This window comes from Vanellus vanellus, assembly GCF_965231255.1.
Source record: "Vanellus vanellus genome assembly, contig: HAP1_SCAFFOLD_49, whole genome shotgun sequence".
NCBI lineage: Eukaryota > Metazoa > Chordata > Aves > Charadriiformes > Charadriidae > Vanellus > Vanellus vanellus.
In genome coordinates this window covers 1,236,081-1,259,016 of record NW_028126699.1, presented here as the reverse complement: position 1 = coordinate 1,259,016, position 22,936 = coordinate 1,236,081, and the positions used below count along the sequence as shown (strand labels likewise).

The following is a 22,936-nucleotide window of genomic DNA, read 5'->3' as shown; positions in this document are numbered from 1 at the left end:
TTAGGCTTTAGTGTTGTTCTGATAGGAGTAAGGTTTGTTGTTCTTCTGAGAGGAGTAAGGTTTTTTTTTTTTTATGTGTTCTCCTCAATTTATTAAATTGAGCTGTTGAACGTTCAAGTCCTGGGGCTGCTCTTGCTGGGTTTGAGCCAGAAATAATCGAAGCCGTCAAAACCCGTTCTGTGCGGTTGGTGGTGCGAAGCAAAGGAGAACCTGGGCCTGCGCCGCACAGTGCTGTTCCCCGGTTGGTTTTCCCACCGGAGAGCGCAGCGGCACTGCCATGACAAAGCCGGCAGCAGGATTGGGGCGGGTGAAGGCGTTGGATGTCTGCGAGGCCTCTTAGTTATTTGCCAGAGTCGGCGTTGGCCTTTCGTGCTGCGCTGTAGCGCCCATCGGTGTTTGTTTGCACAAATAACGCAGCGTTTGGCAGTGACAATGGTGGTTGGGTTAGTTCAGGGAATGACATCTAAAGAAGGGGGCTGGTCTCTGCCGGCGGTGTACCGGGAGGGAGAAAAGGTTTACTTTTCGTTGCCAGGCCACCCGATTTTCATGGCTTTGGTTTTTTTTTTTTTTTTTTGCTTTGTTTTTTTTGTGTGGCTGAATATTCCCGCCCGGTTGAAGCAAATCTGTATTTTGGTTCTGTTTTGTCTTTAAAGGATTGATCTTCAGGTCTGGGCCATGGTAAACTTCTTTCCCCGAAGCGCCCGCTTTGCAGAGCGGGTACGAACATTCTCCTTTTGTTTCCCATCACTTGTATTTATAAAAAAACTACCCTAAAAGTCAGAAGAGCCATCGGCATGTTCACACCTCTTCCCTAAGCCTGCTCCTCACTGCCGGTGCTGCCCAAGCGATGCCAAAAAGGCGGGAGTTTGGGAAAAATACCCGGCACTGTATCTAACTGTGGTGTCCAAAACCCCGCGGGTCGATTTAACCCCCCACTGACCCAGGGAAGGGCTCCACGTGCCAGTTCCTGTTCCAAGTCTTGTTGCTGTTTCACATTGATTCTAAAAAATCAGAATGCGGATGCAAGAACAGAATTTGGACCAGATTCTCCGGCGCCAGGACAGTGCACCGATGCTCCAGGGCACTTTCCCCAGCAGCGAAGGCCTGGTCTGGCAGGAGGGCGGTGGCGGGGATGGCGAGGTACTGCCGGCTCAGCCGCCCCACGGCCAGGAAGCGATGCTCGTTCTTCTTCCACCAGCTGGTGCTGTGCTTGCAGAGGGGCTCCAGGATGTAGTTTTCCAGTTGCTGATGGATCTCGGGCATGCTCTCCATCGGGTCCTACCCCAGAAGGATGTCGTAGCTGCTCTGAGACGGGGCGCTGGCGCATGGGTCCTTGCGAGCAGGCAGCTGGCTGCCGGCATCTGCGCTTGTGGCTTTGGAATCTGAGTTTGGCACCCCAGACTGGGTGGCAGATGGGGACTGGTGGTTGCAAACCCACAACAGCGTGGTTCTCACTGGCTGGTGCAGCTCGCTTCTCAGGCTGGGGCTGAGAAACTGCATCTCCTTGAAGCGCGGGTCCAAAACAGAGGCGATAACTGCTGGGCTTTCGAGCACTTTCTCAAATGCAGTTCCCTTCAGTTTGGAAGACGGCAGAACACGGAGAATGGCATTACATGCGATCTCCTCCTTGGTGTATTGATTGGACAGGGAATCAGTCAAAAGAGAAAATAAGAAAAATTAATTTGTTTTCTACTTGGATGGCAGAAATCTACGAGAGGCAATAGAAGTCAGATGGTTGAACAAAATCTTGCATGGCTTTGAGTTTGCCCTGAGCTGATGGCTGCAAAGCCTATTGTGAAACCTACTCATTTTTGTGATCGTAGTGATTTTTGTTCGTGTTTTGTTTGGATGTCTTAAGAGTATCGTTATCAAGCAATTATCTCCCCCCCAGCCCCGCCATGCCCGCCGGCAGCCAAGGGCCGATGGGATCCTCAGCTGTCAGGTGGGGGGCAGCGGCACCAGGGCAGGGAGGGGGATGCCCGGTACCCCCAGGCGGGCCATGCCGACGGTGTGGCTGGAGAATGCTCCATGGCTGCTCACTGCGGCATTTCTCATGGCTGGGGGGAAACACGTTGGGAGCAGGGGGTGGGGGTGAATGGGGGAGGCAAAGCATCTGCAAAGGGGTAGGCTGTGAGGGCCGTGGAAAGGGGAGTGAAGGGCATCTGCAAGGTTGGAGGGGGTAAGATGGGTGGTAGGTGTCTAAAATAGGGTGCTGGGGGTGTGCAAGGAGAGGGGACAGCAGGCCACTGAAAGGGGGTGTAAGGCATCAGCAAGGCATCTGCAAGGCAGAGGGGTGGGGGCGCAAAGGGGGAGGCGAGGGGTACCCAAGTTGGGTGCGGGAGGGATGTGAGGAGGGGAGGAAGGCACCTGGGCAATGCCTGTTGGGGGTCTCCCCACCAGACCCCCCCTCCTCCACATCTCGATGTGACCCCCTGGTGATGCTGCGGCCCTTCAGAGCAGGGGGACAAAGGCCACTGTCCCCGCAGAGCCCCATGCCACCCGGTCACCTCAGCTATTGTCCCACCGGGCGCTTGCAAGGATGCGCCCGGTGTTGGGGTGCAGGCAGGAGGTGGCTGGGTGGTCCCCCCCTCTTTCTGCATCTCCTTGGCCCGGGGGAGGGCCTGTCCGCCCCCCCGCTGCACCCATGGGACCCGGCTGCAGGAGCTGCTCTTGGGGGCAAACGAGAGGTGGGGAATTAATTAATCTGCCCTGAAATTACAGCTCACGGGAAAGACTGAGAGGAATTTGCGTCTCCGCCAGCAAGGGAAGACGGTCACGTCCTGGTGATGCTCAGCTGTGACCTGTGTGTGTCCCCCCCTCACAGCCCCACTTTGGGGCTCTGGAGATGTGTCCTCTCCCGGGTCCAGTCCCCGTCACAGCCCAAATCCTGGCTCAGGAGCCAGAGGGGTCCCCGCAGGGGACGGTGCTGACCCCCACGATAGCAAAGGAGGGAGCCACAGGACCGGTGGCTTCGTCTGGGTAGGATGGAGATGGAGAGGGGCGAGGAGGGGAGTCTCGTGCTCCGCCACCAAAGCAGCTCCCCCAGTTTGGCCCCTCATCCCCTTATAACACTGGGATCAGTGTTATTAATTACACTTTGCGCGAGATTAATTACATCAATCCTCCCTCCTGCTGCTGGTGGCCAGTCCAGCTTGCATGTGACAGGACGAGGGGGCCGAGGTGGGAAGTTTGCCTGCTTGTGCTATGCTTTTGGCCTCCCCCGGCACCGGGAGGACTCAAAGCCGGACCTGAACCTCTGCTTTGTGCTTTTCCTCATCCTCAATTACACCAAAGCTTCCCCAGGGAAAGATTTTTCTTTCTAACCGGAGGAGTTGCACTGAGACAGGTAAACTGAGGCAGGACAGTCAAAAGTCCCTCTCTCTCCTGCTGGGACAAAAAAAACCCTGCAGCAAAATAATAATTTGGAGAAGTTTTCTTGAGATGGAACAACACCCTCTGCTCCGAAAGTCAAAAGTGAGCTCGCCATCCCCTTTCCCAGCCCAGTTTCGATGATTTGATGTTTTCCAGGCGCCTGGCAGTGGCGGCAAAGGACAAAGAGGGAAGGCGAAGCATCTGTGAGTGCTGGTACCCATCCTGGGATGGGATAATTCGCTTTCTGGAGGCATCTCTCCATCCTGCTCCATCCCATCCCAAGCCCACGCGTCCACAGATCCCATAGACTTATTAAATCCTTAAATCCTCCAGCGATTTCCTCAATGAAATAACCTTTCTGAGTCCATTTGAGTGGCTTAATCAGGAAAAAGAGGGTTTTGAGTGGCACCGTTTCCTTCGGTGGCATCTCTGTGCGAGGTTTGCCGCGATTTCTGCTGCAACAACTGGGGAAGGGCGATGGGATGCTCGGAGCGTCTTGCCACGGACCCGCTTGGCTTCTTTCTCCTGTCTTTGCGCCTGAAGCTTTAATACTAAATAATAAAAAAGCAGCAGAGATCTGAGCTTGGATCCCGATGGGATTTTAACGGATTAGACCTCGGTGTCACCCTTCTTCGCTGTGTTATTTTACATCCCATGTCACCTTTCAGGGCGAGCCGGGGCTGTCAACCTTTGTGCTGAGCAGCGCCAGGGAGGAAGTTCATGACAGCAAATGGATCTGTAGGCTGGAAATGAGGGATTAGCTCCGCTCGGAACATAAAGTAGGGCTGGAGATAGGTGGTGGAAGCGAGGAGAGTAAAACATGGGGCTTCTCTGGACATTTCCGTACGGCGTAGGACTTGGTCTGGCTAACGAGGCTTTATGGAAGCCGCGAAGGGACGGAGGCTGTGCCGAAGGGAGACCTCCCTGAAACACCCTGATTTGATGCAGGAAATGTTGATGAAAATCAGGGCTGCCCCATAACGGGCATTTCCCCAATGGTTTGTGCCTCACATGGTCTTTTGGCAGTTTGGGCTTTCAAATACACCCAAACACTGTGTAACACCTTTTGCCCTGCCGAGATGCAGCGTTTCCACCCCTTTTCTCTATTCTGGATAGTTTTTCCTCAAAACAGAGCAGGTTTCTCCCCATCCGCTAAGTTTTCCAAGCGGGAGCAGTATTGGGGTGTATAGCTTTAAATAACTGCCGGGGTCACCCTGAACATTCCGATCCCAGCAACGGTCGCTGTTTATGTGCTGGAGATGGTGCAGACTGGGAGTCACTGGTCTGCAGTCGGAGGGATTGGTCCTCTGATTGATCTGGAGGCTCAGTTATCCCCCAAAACTGGTGACCGACTTGAGGATGAAGCAGGACGAGGGTCCCAAAATGACACTTCTGGAAGAGTTACAGGTGGGAGGGCTGTGCCGAGGGGCTGTGCATCCCCCAAAAAGGGGGGGAGACTTCCCAAAATCCCACTGGCATGTCGCCAGAGCAGGGAAGGATGCAGGGGGACGATGCTTTGTGCCCTGCCGGGGGCAGGTTTAGCATCGTGGGTGGGAGCACGGAGCCAAAATGGTTTCTGAGAGAGAAGCAGACTTTCCCCATGTTGCTCGGGGGGGATTTGGGGAGCTGTGATGCCCAAATCGCTCCGTTTATTCCCACTCTGACACCCCTGTAACACACTCAAGCTCGCTATTGTATTTAAATTGCGATTTTATTTCAATTGTGATTGTATCTAAGTTGCGATTTAATTTAAACAGTGATTTAATTCAAATTGGGGTTTTATTTCGGTGGCGATTTTACTTAAATTGTGATTTAATTCAAATTGGTGTTTTACTTAAGTAATGATTTTACTAAAATTGCCATTTAAAGCGATTTGATTAAGCCCCTTTTGTCCCGTGCCTTTTCTGAGGATGGGGTTTGGGTTTTTGAGTTTTTTTTCCGGTAAATCTGGAGGGGAGCAGACGCATTGCTAAGAAGGGACGGAGGGTGGTGGAGATCGTCGTGGGAGAGAGGACGGGAAAGCCACAGGCGTGTCATAATCCGGCTGCCGGGTGACGCGGGCGAGTGCCGGGAGGTGGCGGGGAGGTCGCAGCAAGTCGGCTTTGAAATTAGTACTCGGGGGCCAGAAAAAACTCATTCCCAGATGGGAACGTTTGTTCCTTTTGCTCATTAAATTAACTGGTGAGCGGGAGGTGTGAGCTTCCCGAGTGTCGCTGCTGCGCGGCAGCAGATGATGCCATTCAGTCGAAGCAGGGATTTGGAGGATAAAAAGCAGATTTCTGGTGTTTTGCTCTTCTCTAAAGAGAAGGGTTTCCTGGAGGCCCTTTCAAAGTTGCAGTTGCGACTCGAGTGTGAGACGTGGTTGGGTTTTTATTTCTTTGAGCGTGGTAATCCCGGTGATGCCCTTCCCCAGCCCAGGGGCAAGGGGAGAAGAGAACGCCTGTAATTCTCCTTCAGCTTTTAAGGCACAGATGCTCTTTGTGCAGCGCTGGCAGTGGTATTTCAGCCAAGGAGGGCATTAGCTGTTAGTCTTTGGCTTTTCTTTTGAGGAGAAAAACGCAGTTTTGTGTGGAAAGCAGGCTTGCAGCAAGAGAAGCCCGAGCCTGGTTGGGTTGAAGTCGAAGCTTCACCCTTGCAGGTTCTTGAGGGCCTTTGGAGGTTGATGGTGGCCATGTCCTGTGGCCAAGTGCCATCTAGTGAGTATCTGCAGGTATCACTTTTGGAGAATGAAACTGGCTGTGCTCAAAAGTGTGGAGTTGGGTTCCCCCACCCCACTCCACCCCCAGTTTGGAAATCCCTTTTTTAATTTTTAATTTTTCGAAAGGAACCACAAGAACGAAGCAGGAGGTTTGGTTTTGGTTTGAAACACTCAACTGTCTCCCCTTTTAGTAAATCCTTCCAGACTCACGGTATATACAATACAGGTGACATTACAGGTGGTTTTATTTGGGTATGGGAATAAAAACCTCCAAGTCCGTGTTTTTAGGGCTGTGCCTGGAGGAGGAGACACGCAGAGGTGTGATGCTCTTGGGCTCACGTGGCCGCAGGGATGGGTGATGACTGGGAGGACGTAAGGGAGCTCTCCTCACCTGGTCCCAACTTGTATCTTCTTCTCCTCACTAAACAGAGACACGACGAGGAGGCGGTGATTGACCAGGGAAGAACGAGCACCGCTGTCACTATTCACTATGAGAAGGAGGAGCTGGAAGGTGAGTCGGGAGAGGTGCCACCAGCCCCACGCGTTTTTCCGTCACGCTAACTCCCTGCCGCGTCCTGTGCTCAGCGTATGCATCACCTGCAGCGAAACGTGGCGTGCTTCTAAATAAACAAGCACAGTTATTTTCACATTGTTTTAATATTATGGCTTTTAGACAGAGGGGAAAAAGCCCCCATGGCATCTGCGGTGTGAGCGTTGGCCACAGAGCTTGGTAGTTCCCAGCTTGTTTTCTCAGAGGCTGCTCTTGGCTTGGAGAGGTCAGGAGAATAATTTGATGGCTGCAGACACAGGGCTGTGATTTTCTTTTTTTTTTGTTCCAGACTTCATTATCACAGGACTGATTGGATCTCCTCTTGTTGCCTTGTGCCATACAAAGATTTTAAAAATAATTATCTTCTGTCGCTGCTTAATGAGCAGGTCTGAGTGTTGTCCAGCCAAAGCTGGAATTTTAGACAAGGGTTGCTATTTTCAGGGCACTTTTAGGTGACCCGGAGCCATCGCTTGTTGTTGCTCTGTTGTTGCAAAGTTAGAGTAAAACAGGCTTGGAAAAAAGGATGTCTCTGACATTCAGGGATGCAGTGAAACTAAAATGAAGAGAAGTTGGTGTTTCCTCCTGGGATGGATGCGCTGGTTTAATCGTGGCAGCGGCGTCAACCGTCTCCGCAATATCGAGAGTGATGCGAACACTGCTTTTTTCGCAGGCCACCGCACCCTGTCCGTGGGCGTGCGGATGCCGCTGGTGAGGCAAAGCCACCGGTGCCACCGGCACCACCGACCCCACCGCCAGAAGCATCGGAAGAAGGAACGGGAGAAGGACTGTGCCCCAATGGAGCAGGGCTACCACTGTAAGTCCCGCCGCAGTGTTCACGAGCCTTCTCGGGGCTGCGTGGGTGCCGGGGTCCTCTGCAAGCAGGTCTGTGTGGCTGATTTGTGTGGTTTGCTGTTCTTCTGAGGGAAAGTGGCATTATTTGGGAAGCAGTTGAAGGCATAATGGATTGAGGCTGGTCTTCCTTAGAGGGATCCTGCCTTTAAAAATGGAAACGTGGGGAAGGAAAGTGGCCCGTCCTTATGCAGAGGTGGAACAGATGCTTCTCCTTCTCCGTGGCTCTGTGCAAGCCTGGCCAGACCCGGGGGAGAGGGGCTAGCCCAATATTTAGGGCTGAACTGGTGCCAATCGATGGCCACTTTGCGTGTGAGCGTGACGGGTCGAATGCAGGTGTGGTAACGGGATTTATCTTCTACCCCCAGACACCCCATCCCAGCGGGTGCAGTTCATCCTCAGCACCGAGGAGGACGAGCAGCATGTTCCCCACCACTTGTTCACTGAGCTGGATGAGATCTTCCTGAAGGCGGGTGAAGATGCCGAGTGGAAGGAAACGGCAAGGTAAATCCCTGCCGCCGGCTGCGGTGGCGGCCGTGGGCTCTGCCTTCCGCTCTCCGGAACGCGAAGCTTTTGCAGCTGCAGGTGCCGATGCGCGGAGCCTTCTCCTCTTGCCGCCCCGTAGCTGCACCGAAGGGGTTGCAGAGCTGAGGCTGTTTTCTTGCAACGGGGCTGATCGTGCCCGATGTCCGCAGGTGGCTGAAGTTTGAGGAGGACGTGGAAGATGGCGGCGAGCGCTGGAGCAAGCCCTACGTGGCCACGCTGTCCTTGCACAGCCTCTTTGAGCTGCGGAGCTGCATCAGCAACGGGATGGTGCTGCTGGACGTTTGTGCCAACAGCATCGAAGAGATCGCAGGTACTGAGCACGCTGCGTCCCGCCGGGAACGGCTGAGCTCAATTTGCCGCGGTGCCCTTCACTCCCGTATCAAACCCTGCCCCAATGGCACATCCTTTTCCAGAAGTCGCGCTGTGTTTTTAAATCGTGGGTTGCTTTTTGGATGTAGACTGGGTGTACAACAGTCACATCAGCTTTTTCTCCCAGTATGGGAGCCTTTTGAAAGCAATTTGTGGGGTCAGAGAGGCGATTAGAGAATATTCTCCGGCCAGAAAGGAGTGTCAGGGCTTGGCAGGCTGCTCTCAGGAACACGGAGTCTGCCTAAGAGCTGAACCTCCTTAAATAAGCTACTTACTACAAGCTGTTTCCTCCCGTTCTTTGTTTTGTTTTTTTTTCCTCTTGCCTTAACATCCAGGATTTAAGAGCTTTAAAGGCAGAGTTTATCTGGCAGGTGACCAAGCAGCATATTTCTGTGGGGAAGATAATTGAAGTTAATTGAAAAAGCGGCTTTGGAGAAATTATCTTTGACTGGCAGGTCTCCATTCAGCCCTTGCAAGAGCTGGAGAAGTCGGAGCCGTTCTTAGCACGTTTCTCCCCGGGCTTGGCAAATTGCAGTTGATGAGCAAAGGAAACTCTGGGAAAGTCTGTGCTAGAGATTGCTTATAATTTGTTGAAATGTGTCCAGTCTAGAGAGTCTGTCTAGAAACGCCAGATCGGGCAAAAAAATGACATTATCTAGGATGGGGAATAATTATCTGAGCGGAGTGATGAATAAGCACTTTGATGATGGCTTTTAGCAACAGAGAATTCTTCCTTTGGCTGCAAAGGCTGAACTGCATTAAAACGTCTGGCTAAGCAAGGCTGAGCCCGCGTTAGGGTATCCTGCGTGGCGCAGCCTTCGCCGGGGGCTTGAGGGGTCGGGGCTTGGGGACTTTCTGCTCTGACAGCTTCGTTTCCCGTTGCCATCTCCAGATATGATCTTGGGCCAGCAAGAGCAGTCTGTGGAGTTTGATGAGTGCATGCGGGTGAAAGTTCGAGAAGTGCTTTTGAAGAAGCATCACCATCAGAACGAGAAGAAAAGAAACAACCTTCTCCCCATCGTCTGCTCGTTTGCTGACACGAGCAAGAAGCAGTTAGACGTGCATCCCCTCGACAAGCCAGGTGAGGGTTCCTGCAGGGTTTGGTATCCGGTGAGGGTTTCTGCCAGGCTTTGGCACCAGGTGAAGGTTTCTGCAGGGCTTTGGCCCCATTAGACTTCTCCTGGCAAAGAAGCGTCCCGATTGCTCCTTGCCTGTCTTTCTGAGTGTCTTTCTTTCTCCTCCCAGCCCAAACACTCACTCCTCACCCATCTCCCACCACTGCAGAAGCTAAAAATGGGGTGAACTATGACAGCAATGCGATGGATCTAAGCAAGGTGAGACACTCGTAGCTTTCTTACGCCTTTAGGGCCAGATTTGCTCTTGCAAACTGAGTGTTCTGCAGAGTGCTGTGGGCTTTGCTTTTGGGGTAATGGCCTGAAAATCCCTTGTTGTGCCCAGGCGGAGCTGCGCTTCATGAAGAAAATTCCCACCGGGGCTGAAGCGTGCAACGTGCTCGTAGGAGAGCTGGATTTCCTTCGCCAGCCCATCGTGGCATTTGTCCGCCTGAGCCCAGCTGTCCTTCTCTTGGGCATGACGGAAGTTCCCATCCCAACGAGGTCTGAATGAGAAGCACAAAGTTTTTATTTAAAAAAAAAAACAAACACCACAACAAAACACCAAATTCACGCATCAGTTGGGTGTCCCAGGGGAACACGGCCAGTGGGAGCAAGCACGTTTCTCCCACCCACATCTCCTTGCTTTCATTCCTCCCTTCCCTGCTGGAGCTTTTAAACCCATTGGCCAATTTTAATGAAAGTTGGCCCAAAATTCAAATTTGCATTTGGTTTTGATGCATTTCAAATTCATCACCGGAGTCGGTGAGCCTACACGTCCCCCCTGGAGCCATGCTCTGGGCTGGGAGCTCCCAGGGATTTCCTTGGGCACCCTTTGAGTGAGGCCATGTTCTTCTCTCTCATTTTGGTTTTCTTGCCTAGGTTCCTGTTTGTTTTGCTTGGACCAGGAGGAAAAGCCCATCAGTACCATGAGATCGGCAGGTCCATGGCTACTATCATGACGGATGAGGTGTGACGAGATAAGAGATATCTCCGGGTCATTTTTTGGGGCTTTCTTCACCTCTCCCTGTCTCTGTAGTAGTGAGGAAGAGGGTTTGCTGTCCCTCTTAGCTGCCTGCTGGAGGCTAAAATCCCACCTGGGCTGCAGCCTGTGCCTCATCCTTCTCCCCAGGGTCCCCAGCATGCTGTCCCCAGTGGTGGCATTGCCAGGGCCAGTGAAACTTCTCCTCTTGAAGCAGAAGGCTGTGGTGTGCCATGGGGGACGGAAGCCTGGTGGAGATGGTTACAAATACTGTGATGCACAGATTTTTCCTTTGGGGGGAATATTTCCTGCCATTTCAATCCAACAGGCGATTTGGGGGAAATGACCTTGCATTTAGCCAAGACTTAATTGCACTGGTTAGGACATCCGAGATGGGTCATCCTCTCACCAGGTTGTCTCCTACGGCAGGTTTTCCACGACGTTGCCTATAAAGCCAAGAACCGGGCTGACCTGGTGGCTGGCATCGATGAGTTTCTGGATCAGGTCATGGTTTTGCCGCCAGGAGAGTGGGATCCCTCTATCCGAATTGAGCCCCCGAAAAACGTCCCTTCGCAGGTGGGTGCTGCGGCAGAAGGAGGCACGAGGGGGATGGGCAGGAGGGCAGCACGGCTGGGGGTGCTGCTCAGGGGCCCAAATTCACAGGTCACGTACCCAGCCCAAAAAGCAAAACAAGCCAGTGGCTGCAAAGACATATCTTTATCTTATTTCCATTTTAACAGGAAAAAAGGAAGGTGCCAGAAGCTCTCGATGACAGTGCTTCTCACAGCAAGCCGGAGAAACACAGCGGTCCTGAACTGGAGCGGACAGGAAGGTGTGAACTGAAATAGTTTGGTGGGGTGCTTTTCTGTTTGCCCCTAAAATCTGAGTGCGCACCTCCCTTCTAGCAGAGTTTTGGGGTGAACTGGGTCAGTGAAGGGGCTCCAGGTTCCCAGCTTGGTCCCCTGGGCTGGGTGGGTGGGACATTTGGGCAGCTGGGCTGAGCCACAGCATGGTTGCACAGAGGTTTTCTTGCTTTGGGGTGGAAGCAGATGTGTAAGTACCTCCAGGTAGAGCTCTGCTGCTTCTCAAAGTGAGGGACTGTTGCAATAAGAGGGGACGGGCTCTCAGGTTTGGTCTCTTTTTCTTTTTGTTGGAGGGGTTTTTTTGTATGCCTCAGTTTCTACTGGGGCTAAAATGGAAGAAGGAGACTTCTTTTTAGCAACGGAAGTTACTCTGTGCTTGTGATTGTCCTTCCTCAGCCAAGAAAACTTAACGTGGTCTTCCACGATAATGTTTTTTTGTTGTTTTTTTTTTTTCCTTCCTCCAGGCTCTTTGGAGGTTTGATCCGGGATGTGAAGCGAAAAGCCCCCTGGTTCTGGAGTGACTTTCGGGATGGTCTGAGCCTGCAGTGTCTGGCGTCCTTCCTGTTCCTCTACTGTGCCTGCATGTCCCCCATCATCACCTTCGGGGGACTGCTGGGGGAGGCGACCAACGGCCACATAGTGAGCACCTCTCTCTGTTGGGTGGCACGGGGGAGGACAAAACTCCTGCAGAAGTCCTTGCTGCAGTGAATTTGCACTTGTTTTTTTCCCCCTAATGATTTAATTACTCACTGCTGCCTCTCTTCCCCGGACAGAGTGCCATGGAGTCGCTGCTGGGCGCATCCATGACCGGCGTGGTGTATTCCCTCTTTGCTGGCCAACCTCTCACCATCCTCGGCAGCACCGGCCCCGTCCTCGTGTTCGAGAAGATCCTCTACAAATTCTGCAAGTAAGGCTGACTGCTGCGGCCAGGTGCTGCGAGCGCCTTTGGAAGAAGGCAGGGATGGAGAAAGGATGTTTTTCTTAGTGGTAGTTGGTAGATTTAAGTTGTCTTCTGTGTCACAGACATCACGTGCTGCTGCTTTAGTATGTGACGGTGCAGGAGCCCTCGGTCTCTGAAGGATGGATGGGTGGTTCGGGGTTTTTAGGGTTAAAGTGAAAGAGCAGGAGGAGAAACCACAAGGATGTGGATGCCCGAGATGGGCTGCACAGGGAAGATGAGGCAAATGACTCTGGTTTGGGAATGAGGGAAGATTTGCTTTCCTCTCAGTACAAACTCGGGCACTTTTTTGCATGATTTTTGCTGGAAGTGGAAATATATTTTACCCACATATCCAAAGAGTTTTCTGGTCCAATGTTTTGATGATTTTTGAGAAAGCAGGAGCTTTTCAGGCGAAATGGATATTTTCCATGACAGGCTTTTTGTTGTGGCAACTGTGATGGGAGATTAACCCCCTTATTGCAATTAAATTTATTATGAAGCCCCAACTTGCTGGCAGCAGGTAACTGGGTGCAAACCCAGCCGGTTTCGCTGTTAGGGCATCGGGGTGATGTGGGAGAACACCACCTTCCACAACAGGGACCTGACCTCAATTAGCCTCCGAGGCATTAACACAAGGTCATTGTTAAATAAGGATTAATTAGCCTCTCCTCCTGCGGGCCCACACCCTGTGCCGCAGCCCCGAGGCTGTCTGTCGTAGGACCGGAAACTGCATTTACCATCCGCAGCCTTGACACGCTCCTGAATTGCTGCCGACTTTCCCCGAAGGAAGGCACGGCTTGGAGTCTCTTGCTGCCCTCTCCACCCTGCGTTTTCTTTTGCTTTCCCAGGGACTACGCGCTCTCTTATCTCTCTCTCCGGGCATGCATTGGTCTGTGGACCGCCTTCTTCTGCATAGTGCTGGTGGCCACTGATGCTAGCTCTTTGGTGTGCTACATCACCCGCTTCACCGAAGAAGCCTTCGCCTCCCTCATCTGCATCATCTTCATCTATGAGGCTCTGGAGAAGCTGAGTCACCTGCGAGAGACCTACCCTGTGCACACGCACAGCAAGCTGGACTTCCTCACCATCTCCTAGTGGGTTTCTTCCTCCTAAAACACCGCTGCCCCTTGGCAGGAGCTCAGGGCTGCACCTCCATCGCCTTCCCCTCACCCCTGTCTTGGCTTCTCTCCTCCCAGCTGTAAGTGTGAGGCACCGACCCATCCCAGCAACGAAACCCTGCAGTTCTGGGAGAGCACCAAGATCAATGTGTCTGGCATCACCTGGGAGAACCTCACGGTGACTGTAAGTGCCCCGAGTCACTGCTTCCTCGTGCCGCGGCCGTGGGGTCCAGGGGCACTGGCCTGGTGCAAAGCTCAGAGCCCTTCAGGTGATGATGGGCTTCCAACTGTGCCAGCGCTGCTCGGAAAAGTTGTTACTTCAGTCTAAGGTGTGGGTTTAACCCCCTTGGGCCTGGGAAGGAGAGTCCACCTCATCCCCGACATGGTGGGCAATAACTGTTATCCTCAGGACAGCGGTTCTGTCTGGGAGCAAGGTTCAGTGGGTGCTTTGGTTATTGGAGAAGTTGGAGGACTTAAGTTCATGCTTGAAGGCCATAATTAGCTTCCTTAATTGGTTCCTAGTAACTCCAGGCCTTGCTTTCTTACTCAGCGCTGTCTGAAGGTACGTGCATAAACTTGCATGTCTGAGCAGCCCCTTGGGCTGTTGTTGCTGGAAGCAGAGCTCAGGCACAGGGTGGGACACTCTTATGGACATCTTCACCCCCCTTGGCCGTGTCCTGTGAGCCCACCCCTGGGAAGGGACAATTTGTCTCTTCTCCTTTCCTGTCACTGTTGTCTTAGCCCTCCTTCCCCATTCCCTCTTTCACTCTCCCCAAGAGTTTCCAGTGTTTCCTTCCCCTCTGGTGTCTTCTTCATCCACGGTTACCTGCCGTTCAAGCAGAGGATGTGCCATAGGTCTGTGGTACGGTGTCCCATCACATCTCCTCTCTCCGCTGTCTGTGTAGTTCCATGTGTCACTTATTCAGCTGCTGTTGATTGTTAAATATAAATCTCCGCTGGCAGCAGCAGTCCCGAGGTCACAGATCTTGGAGCAAGATCCTCCAAACCCCCTAGTTATCCGAGGTTTCCTTGCCGCATGTGCACTACCTTTGTGTCCTGATGCTCTGTTTCCCCAGGAATGTCGGTATTTGCATGGAGAGTTTCGTGGACCTGCCTGTGGACACGATGGCCCCTACACACCCGATGTCCTCTTCTGGTGCTGCATCCTCTTCTTCTCCACCTTTGTCCTGTCGGGCTTATTGAAGAAGTTTAAAACCAGCCGCTACTTCCCAACCAGAGTAGGTAGAAGACGGTGGCCAGCAGCAGTCTCCCCACTCATTTCCCAAAATGGCTTTCCCGGAGCACTAAGCAGTGTTTGCCACTGCTTGGTCAAACTGGGAAGTGTTGACCTTGAAGGCCAAACTTGGATGTCCCTCACTCATTTCCAGGAGTGCAAAACGATCGTAGCGTTTCCCACCTGCCTCGCGACCTGCCCCGGAGCGGTTTTTTTGCCCAGGCAGTGGGAAATCAGGTCTTCCAAAGTTGGTTGTTTGTTGTTTTTTCGTTTGTGTTTTTTTTTTCACCTTCTGTGCCCAAGGGGAAAGTTGATTCAAATGAGGAACTGCCATAGAAAAAGACACAAAAGACACTGTTTCTTCCTTTTGAGGAGTAAATGATGCCTCAGTGCTTTATTCCCATTGTAGCTGTGAGTGCAGCTGTAGAGGCAGACGTCTATTTCGTTATTTTTTAATATTTATTGGCTTTTTTTTTAAGGTTTGAATTTAAACCACCCTTTTCCACCTAATTAAACTTTTTTTATTGCCTGACACCAGATCTTGCAGGTACAAACACAGCAACAGCATCTAACTGAGGGATTTGGCTGCATGTCCTCAGAGTGGTGGGAATTTGTTAACCAGCCTTAATGCTGTTGATGTCTTTAACTTTTCCATCTCACGGTATGGCCCCGTTTGTGCTGTCCCTTTCAGCTCTGCTTTCTTGCCCCAGGTACGGTCCACAGTAAGTGACTTTGGTGTCTTCCTCACCATCGTCATCATGGTGCTCATTGACTTCCTGGTTGGGATCCCATCGCCGAAGCTCCACGTCCCCCACATGTTCAAGGTAATGGGGTGTTTTGGTGTGGAGCCACTTTCAGCTCTTGGGGATGCCACAAGGTGATGCTGGGACAGGACAGGGCTGAGTCTGGAGATGCTGGAGGTGTTACCATCTCCTCTTCCACCTCCGAATGCATCGTTTCCTTCTGGAAAGAAGACGCCAGCCCCAAAACTTGATGCCTACAGAAGTATCTATAGGTGCTTGCGACGAGGACACTGGCACTGCTGAACCCCGTAGGAGAGGGTGACATGAAGGCAGGGCCAGGAGATGAGGCGGCACAGCGATGGAGAGGAAAATCAAAGCCAGTGAAGTGGCTGGGCTGGGAGTTGATCCTGATGTGTGTTTTGGCTTTGTTGCAGCCTACCAGAGACGACCGCGGGTGGTTGGTCAACCCCATAGGGCCCAACCCTTGGTGGACGGTGTTGGCCGCGCCCATCCCAGCTCTGCTCTGCACCATCTTGATATTCATGGACCAGCAGATCACGGCTGTCATTGTCAACAGGAAGGAGCACAAGCTGAAGGTAAGGGGCTGCAAGAGCTGACCCCATCCCCACCCCACTCTGGGCTGCAGGTGTGGGGAGAAGCTCCTATGCCAAGTGCTTTGTGAAGGCGTTGGTTTGGGACAATGTCAGGCTGTGTGGCAGGATGCTCTGCTGGATTAGTGATGTCACAGGGAGCAAACAAGAGGGGAGTTCAGATGAGCAATCTTTTGGAGGAGCAAATTAATTTTCGAGCACTATAGAAGCGTATTTTTGTTTCAAAACGCCAGCAGGAGCTGGGGGAACGAACTGTTTTGACGCACTGCCAGGGATAACTCAGGGTCACATCTTGCTTACAAGCAGTAGAAATTTCTTTATGAATGAAAATAGTCTGTTTGTTTGTTTGTTTGTTTGAGAAGTAGCTATTGCACAAACCTCCCAAATCCACTTGGTCTGAACTCCTGCCAGATTTTCACCAAAGGTGCTTGCGCAAAGACCAGATCCATCCTTATTTGTTGCCAATTCTTCTAAATTTTCAAGAGGGTGACTTGCGCCCGAGTAGGGTTTGAGTCTGAGTCGCGACGTTGTCCTCGCTCTTGTGCTGTGGGATGCTCTGTTCCTTGTTTTGCTGCCCACAGAAAGGATGCGGGTACCACCTGGACCTTTTCATGGTGGCCGTGATGCTCGGGGTGTGCTCCGTGATGGGGCTGCCCTGGTTTGTGGCTGCGACTGTCCTGTCCATCACCCACGTCAATAGCCTCAAAGTGGAGTCTGGCTGCTCAGCTCCAGGAGAACAACCCAAGTTTCTGGGGATACGAGAGCAGAGAGTCACCGGCTTGATGATCTTTGTGCTCATGGGCTGCTCTGTCTTCTTCACTTCGGTGTTAAAGGTAAGAGGAAAATGCAAAATGCCCAACAAGCGTGAGCTTTTTGGAGGTTATACAAAAACCATCCCCTCCCTCCAGGCCTGAGTAGGTGTGGAGCAGAGGAGGAGGCGATCCCAAACCTTGAGGCTTGGCCCATGGTGAGAACCAGCCTCAGTTACCCTTTCCACCAGTTTGGTGTCCTCGAGGCAAGCGAGCAGGACAACTGCTTTAATTCCCAGGTGTCTCTCAGGCCCACCTGTGTTTATGGGTTACGATGAAGCGGATTCAGACCAGTACACTGCTGTCTTTCAAGCAGGCAGCACCTTATGGGATGCAATTTGCTCCCCCAAATGCCTCCCAACAGCCGTTCCCAGTAGCTAAACACACCAAAATCATCCCCGTGGGCTTCCTTGTGTGTTCCTCCCACAAAGTCACCGCAGCTCTAGGCTAAAAGGAGGCACTTCGCTTTTGCGTGTTGCCACAAAAATGTGTAGAAATGATCTTCTGCCATCACAGAACGTGGTGTACAGTTTCATTGGTGAAATGACCTATTTTCCTCCAACCTTTCAGGAAAACGGGATTATTCTAATGAAACGTAACTCAGAAGCTCAGCCTAAAGCAGAGCATTCACTCACTCACTCGCACGCACAAAACCTCTACGGGTTAAGAGGTGACACTTCTCTAACCATGTGGAAACTGGAAAGCTTTAGGCAATTTTAGGCAGTGCCTCTAGAAGAAAGCAGTAATACTGAAAAAGCAATTAAAAAAATTAATTATTGCATTCTTTTTTTTTTTTTTAATTTCCCAGTTTATACCCATGCCTGTGCTTTATGGTGTCTTTCTCTACATGGGCGTGTCGTCGCTCAGAGGGATTCAGGTACGGACTCTTACAGCGTGCAGCTCCCTGCTGTGTCATCTCCAGAGAAGCAGGAAAAAAGCAGTGGGGTGGGAGAAAACCTCCCCAAAAGCAGGCAGTGAAAGTATTTTGTATAAGGAAAAGATTGGTGGGGGCACAGGAGGTACGTAGGGTGGGAGGACCAGGCAAGTTCAGTGCGCTCTGCGTCACGGTTTGGGACAGGGCAGTGTTTGGTGTGGTGAAAATGGGGGAATTCAGTGCAAAGCGAAGGCGATTTCTACTGCCGGTGGGAATCCTCACTGGGGGATTCAGTGGGCTGAGAAATGCCAAATAACAAACAGAAGAATAGAATATATTAAACATATACTTTTATAGAAGAACAGGGAGGGGGAGGGGGAGATGGTATGAGGAGAAGGACCTGGGGGTGCGGACTGATGAGAAGCTCACTGTGAGCCGGCAATGCGCGATCGCAGCCCAGAAGGCCGACCGCATCCTGGGCTGCATCAGCAGTGTGGCCGGCAGGGCGAGGGGGGATTGTGCCCTCTGCTGTGCTCTGCTCTGGGGAGACCCCCTGCAGTGCTGCCTCCAGCTCGGGGACCACAGCACAGGAGAGCCATGGACCTGGTGGAGCGGGGCCAGAGGAGGCCCCGGAGCTGCTGGGAGGGCTGGAGCCCCTCTGCTGGGAGGACAGTCTGGGAGAGTTGGGGGTGTTCAGCCTGGAGAAGAGAAGGCTCCGGGGAGTCCAGTGCCTAAAGGGGCTCCAGGAGAGCTGGGGAGGGACTCTGGATGAGGGAGGGGAGCGATGGGACGAGGGTGGATGGTTTGACACTGACAGAGGGCAGATTGAGATGAGATATCAGGGAGAAATTTTTCCCTGTGAGGGTGGTGAGGCACCCAGGTTGCCCTGAGAATCTGTGGCTGCCCCATGCCTGGAGGTGTTCAAGGCCAGGTTGGACGGGGCTTGGAGCAACCTGGGCTGGTGGGAGGTGTCCCTGCCCAGGGCAGGGGGTGGGACTGGATGATCTTCGAGGTCCCTTCCAACCTAAACCCTTCTGTGATTCTATAATAGAAGGACGTGGAATAATTGCAATTTGGTGGGCAGCTCTCATGGACACACTGGTTTATAGATGGAGCAAAGGGAAAACGGGTGCTGCTCCCGGGAGGAACAAAGTGGGATCCAGGATTTCTCACTGCACGCGAGATCCTGAAAACTCCTTCCACGTCCCAACAGGGCCAGAAACTTTCCGCATCCCCAAGGGGTAACTTTTCTGCTTTTATTTTGCAGTTCTTCGACCGCTTGAAGCTCTTTTGGATGCCGGCAAAACACCAGCCGGATTTCATCTACCTGCGGCACGTTCCCTTGCGGAAGGTGCATTTCTTCACCATGATCCAGCTCATCTGCCTCGTCCTGCTCTGGGCCATCAAGGTGTCCCGTGCTGCCATCATCTTTCCCATGATGGTAAGAGCCGGTGCCGCTCAGCAGCGGGATGTTTGCAGCGTCGGAGTGAGACGTAGCATCATCTCACACCTCACCCCCTCTTCCTTCTTATTTTGTGAAGGTTTTGGCTCTCGTGTTTGTCCGGAAAGTGATGGACTTCTGCTTCTCAAAGCGGGAGCTCAGCTTTTTGGATGACCTTATGCCAGAAAGCAGGAAGAAGTTGGCCGATGCCAAAAATGAAGCCAAAGAAGAAGAGGTGATGCTTGCTGGGTGCTCGGGGCTGGATGTCTCCCTCGGGCTCTGAGATTGCCTCTTTCCGTCACAGCTTCTCTTGAAATGTTGGGGGAAGATCTGAACTCAATAGAAATAGATCCTGACAGCCTGGATCCCGCATCATAACCTTGTTTTTCAAGTGTTAAGCTCACTGCTAATTTAATAGCGGTATAATTTTTAAAGGTGCCATTTATAATAAACATTATAATTATGATGGAAAGATTTGCTCATAAGGGTGGTTTTAACCCCCCCCAAAATGTTTGGAGTGAAAGGTCTTTCCCCGGCTGCGCTAACAGAAGGTCAGAAGGAGAGGGCAGCACGTGGGTTTTGCTGGGTGTTTAGTTTATCTCCACTTCGATCATAGACAGAGAACTTTGATTTGTCCCTTTTTATGTCAGGACTCCCAGGAGATGATGGAAGCTGCTGCTGCAAACTCCGTTCGGCTGCAGCTGGGCAAGAGCAGCAGCGCGGATATCCCAAAGCCAAGCAGCGACAGGTAAAGCCCCACCAAGCAGCAGGACCCCCGGCAAGATTAGCCTGAAGGGGGTTGGCAGAATTTTCTCCACGTTTATCTTTGCTGAGCATCCCAGCGCCATGCACTCAGCTTGGCGGGAAGAGCAAATTTATGGGCAAGGCGGGCGGCAGAGCGCTGGCACAGCTGCCCAGAGAGGTGGGGGAGTCTCCCACTCAGGAGCCATTCCAAACCCGCCTGGAGGTGTCCTGTGCCACTGCTGTAGGTGCCCCTGCTCTGGCGGGGGTGGGACTGGGTGAGCTCCAGAGGGCCCTTCCAGCCCTGACCAGTCTGGGATTCTGTGCAGAGCCTTTGCACAGAGCTGTGGCTCTGCGGCTCTCCGGCTCGCCTTCCAAACCTCCTCATCCCGCCCAACCCGCTGTGCTTATGCGCAGCTTTGGTTCTCCTCCCCCCCGTTCCTCTTGCTGGTGCTGATGCGCTGGGTGGCGTCAGTTCCCACAGTCACAGATTGCTGTCTCAAATATTTATTGCAGGACTGATCCTTCGGAGATTAATATCTCGGATGAGATACCAAAAACACCCGTGTGGAAGGCTCTCACTATGAGCACGGAAACAGTCTGAATTTGGGGAGGAAAGAGGTAAAGGATCGCGTGGGAACGTGGCTGTACTCCTTTGCGAGTGGTGGCATGTGCCTACGGCTTTTTTTTTTTTGCCGGCAATGCCGAGCAAGCGGCGAGGGCTGCGGCACACGAACCAGCTCCTCTCTGCCGGTGCGGTCCCACGAGCGGGGCAACAGCCCCACTGATGACGCTCTCCCTCCTTTTCTCTCTCCTCCTTCCCCCCAACTCCAGTTTTCATGTTTAGGAATCTTGACTTTGAAGGAGAGGCGTGAGAACGTGACTCGGGGATGTGCCCACGCAGACATGGGCAGAAACCGCTTTTATTTTGTTTTCCAGTTGGCGGATTCCTCTTTAAGCCACGGCGATGGTTTCAGCTGTCCTTGGTGTGCTTCAGGCATTCCCTCTCCAGAGCAGCAAACTGAGGTGCACATCACAGTCAGTGAGAGTTTGGTGGTGTTCCGCCTCCGTGTGTTCGTGTGTGGGTTGTTGCCGTTTTGTAGAGGTAGAGGGACTGCTGCCGCTTCATCCTTCAGTGCTATTTTTTTAATATCTCACTCCTCTTCTGTTTCTCTTTCTTTTGTTCCCCAAAAATAAACTCTGAATGTTTCTGTTGTATGTGACGCATTCTCCACTTTCTTCTTCATCGCGACCAGGTTCTCGGGTCTGGTTTGGGGTCCTGCCTTCAGTTCGCCCTTCTGTCTCTCCCTGGCAGGAGAGGGATGCCCTCCGTGGGGGGGCAGCGCGGAGCACCTGAGCGGTTGGGCCGAGGCGAAGGAAAAGCATTTGCTCCCTGCGCTCCAGTTTTACATTGGGGTTTTATGGGAATTTTTGTTTGTTTGTTTGTTTGTTTGATGATAATTATTTTTCTTGTTTCAGCTCTGCCGTCAGCCTGGAAGCTGCAAAAGGCAGAAACGGCGCCTTCTCCTCCCCCGGCTGTTAAATTAATATAAGGCAGCGCTTCAGATCAAACCCCTCCAATCCGTCGGGTGGTGGCGGGAGCGGCCAGGCGAGACCTGGGGCTCTGTGTCCCCGGGCGGCCCCTCCGCTGTCCCTCCGCTTTCCTTCCTTTTCCCTCCCTGGCTCTCTCTCTGTGGTGTTTTTTCCTCCTCCCCTCTCGTCGCAAAACCACATCTCTCTCGCAGGGTGGGATGAGCCCGGAGGCAAGTGGGAAGGTGCCTTTTCCTCTTCCTTTTTCCTGCCCCTTTGCAGGAAGAAGCTGTTGAGCAGAGATGGTTCTCGTGCTCTCTTCCCATCTCGGGGGGGTCGTTGGGCTGCGGCGTGGGGCCGCGGAGCCCGGGAGGAGAGGACAACCCCGAAGAAAAGGTCCCCTTGCTGCCCTCCACCAGCAGCGGTGGGATGGGTGCAGGGACCCTCCTGCCATCGGCTTATCCCGTCCCCTGCGGGAGCCTTTTTCTGCAGCAAACCGACCCAAAACGACAACGGCACGTTGCTGCTTCTTGCTAAATGGGGAGGGGGGAGAAAAACAAATCATCTATCAGTTTGCTCTGTAAGGATGGAAGCGGCGCATCCCCAAACAGGGCCAAAATCAGGCGGCTTTTATGGGATGGGGTTTTGCAAAGCAGCTGGTGCCAGTGCCCCACGGTGACGGTCGGAGGGGGAAGAAACTGGTTGAGCCCTTAAAAAGAGGAAAAGAAAAAGGCTCAGAGGAAGGGAAAGGTGCAGCGCCGGGTTTCCTTGCTGCTGTTCCTCCGGGATGCCCGCGCGCGTCCCCTCCACGCTGCCCTCCGGGCAGGACCGTGCTCGCTGCTCCGGCTCTGCCTCCCCGGAGGGGAAAGGTCCCAGAGCAGGAGAGTCCCCGTCTCTCCCCCCTTCCCAAAAGAAACTTTAATTTAATCGTTACGCTGGTGACCCACAGTGGCTGTGGGGCGGGGGGCTGTGGTACCAGCCCTATTGCTGCCCTGCCCTTAAAATGGAATTATACACTTCTAATATAGGACAATTTGTTTTTTTTTTTTCCATTTTGTTTTCCTCCCTGGAAAAGGAGGGAGCGGGGCTGAGCTTCACTCCCTCCTGGCCGGGACCGGGGCCAGAGCCTGGGATGGTTTTCAGCACATGCCGGGCATCACTCCGGCAGAGACAGAAAGGAAGAAAATCACCCTGGAGGGAAAACGCGGCCGGTTTTGGGGCAGAGCGGGCTGAGTCCGGCTCTGCATCTCCCCCTTCCCCGGGGGCCACAAAACCTTGGCGGCTGCCTCCAAAAGTCCTTACTTAAAAAGCAAAGCAGATTTCCCCGGCGCGGCCCTCTTCTGCATTCGAAGCTCGGGGGTTTTTGCTGCTTACAGGGTGAGATTTTTTATTTATTTATGTATTTATTTTTAATTAAATGAAAGCTGAGGTCTTGGTTAACAACGTGACTGAGCCACCTAAAAGGCGGCTGTAACCCCCCGGGCTGACTGTGGGACACAGTGCTGCGCCTGTCCCCCCCTTCGTGCCCCGTGATCCCACGGCCGGCTCCGTATT

At 52.8% G+C, this 22,936-nt stretch overlaps 1 protein-coding gene across 1 annotated transcript in view; it reads left to right on the top strand.

Annotated features, from left to right (window-relative positions):
* Positions 1-20,456, top strand: part of LOC309685833 (electroneutral sodium bicarbonate exchanger 1-like) — a gene marked incomplete at both ends in the record, with an annotated part of 55,357 nt that extends 34,901 nt beyond the window's left edge. Inside the window, 23 exons of the mRNA XM_082501539.1 lie at positions 6,500-6,581; positions 7,291-7,434; positions 7,838-7,973; positions 8,165-8,325; positions 9,277-9,465; positions 9,630-9,718; positions 9,843-10,000; positions 10,379-10,466; positions 10,908-11,054; positions 11,219-11,310; positions 11,806-11,980; positions 12,115-12,248; positions 13,130-13,375; positions 13,478-13,583; positions 14,476-14,637; positions 15,344-15,457; positions 15,811-15,972; positions 16,569-16,820; positions 17,605-17,673; positions 18,938-19,111; positions 19,212-19,346; positions 19,762-19,859; positions 20,369-20,456. Of these exons, the coding sequence (XP_082357665.1) occupies positions 6,500-6,581; positions 7,291-7,434; positions 7,838-7,973; positions 8,165-8,325; positions 9,277-9,465; positions 9,630-9,718; positions 9,843-10,000; positions 10,379-10,466; positions 10,908-11,054; positions 11,219-11,310; positions 11,806-11,980; positions 12,115-12,248; positions 13,130-13,375; positions 13,478-13,583; positions 14,476-14,637; positions 15,344-15,457; positions 15,811-15,972; positions 16,569-16,820; positions 17,605-17,673; positions 18,938-19,111; positions 19,212-19,346; positions 19,762-19,859; positions 20,369-20,456 (3,201 nt within the window). The remainder of the gene's footprint in view (positions 1-6,499; positions 6,582-7,290; positions 7,435-7,837; positions 7,974-8,164; positions 8,326-9,276; positions 9,466-9,629; positions 9,719-9,842; positions 10,001-10,378; positions 10,467-10,907; positions 11,055-11,218; positions 11,311-11,805; positions 11,981-12,114; positions 12,249-13,129; positions 13,376-13,477; positions 13,584-14,475; positions 14,638-15,343; positions 15,458-15,810; positions 15,973-16,568; positions 16,821-17,604; positions 17,674-18,937; positions 19,112-19,211; positions 19,347-19,761; positions 19,860-20,368) is intronic.
* Positions 20,457-22,936: the final 2,480 nt, after the last annotated feature.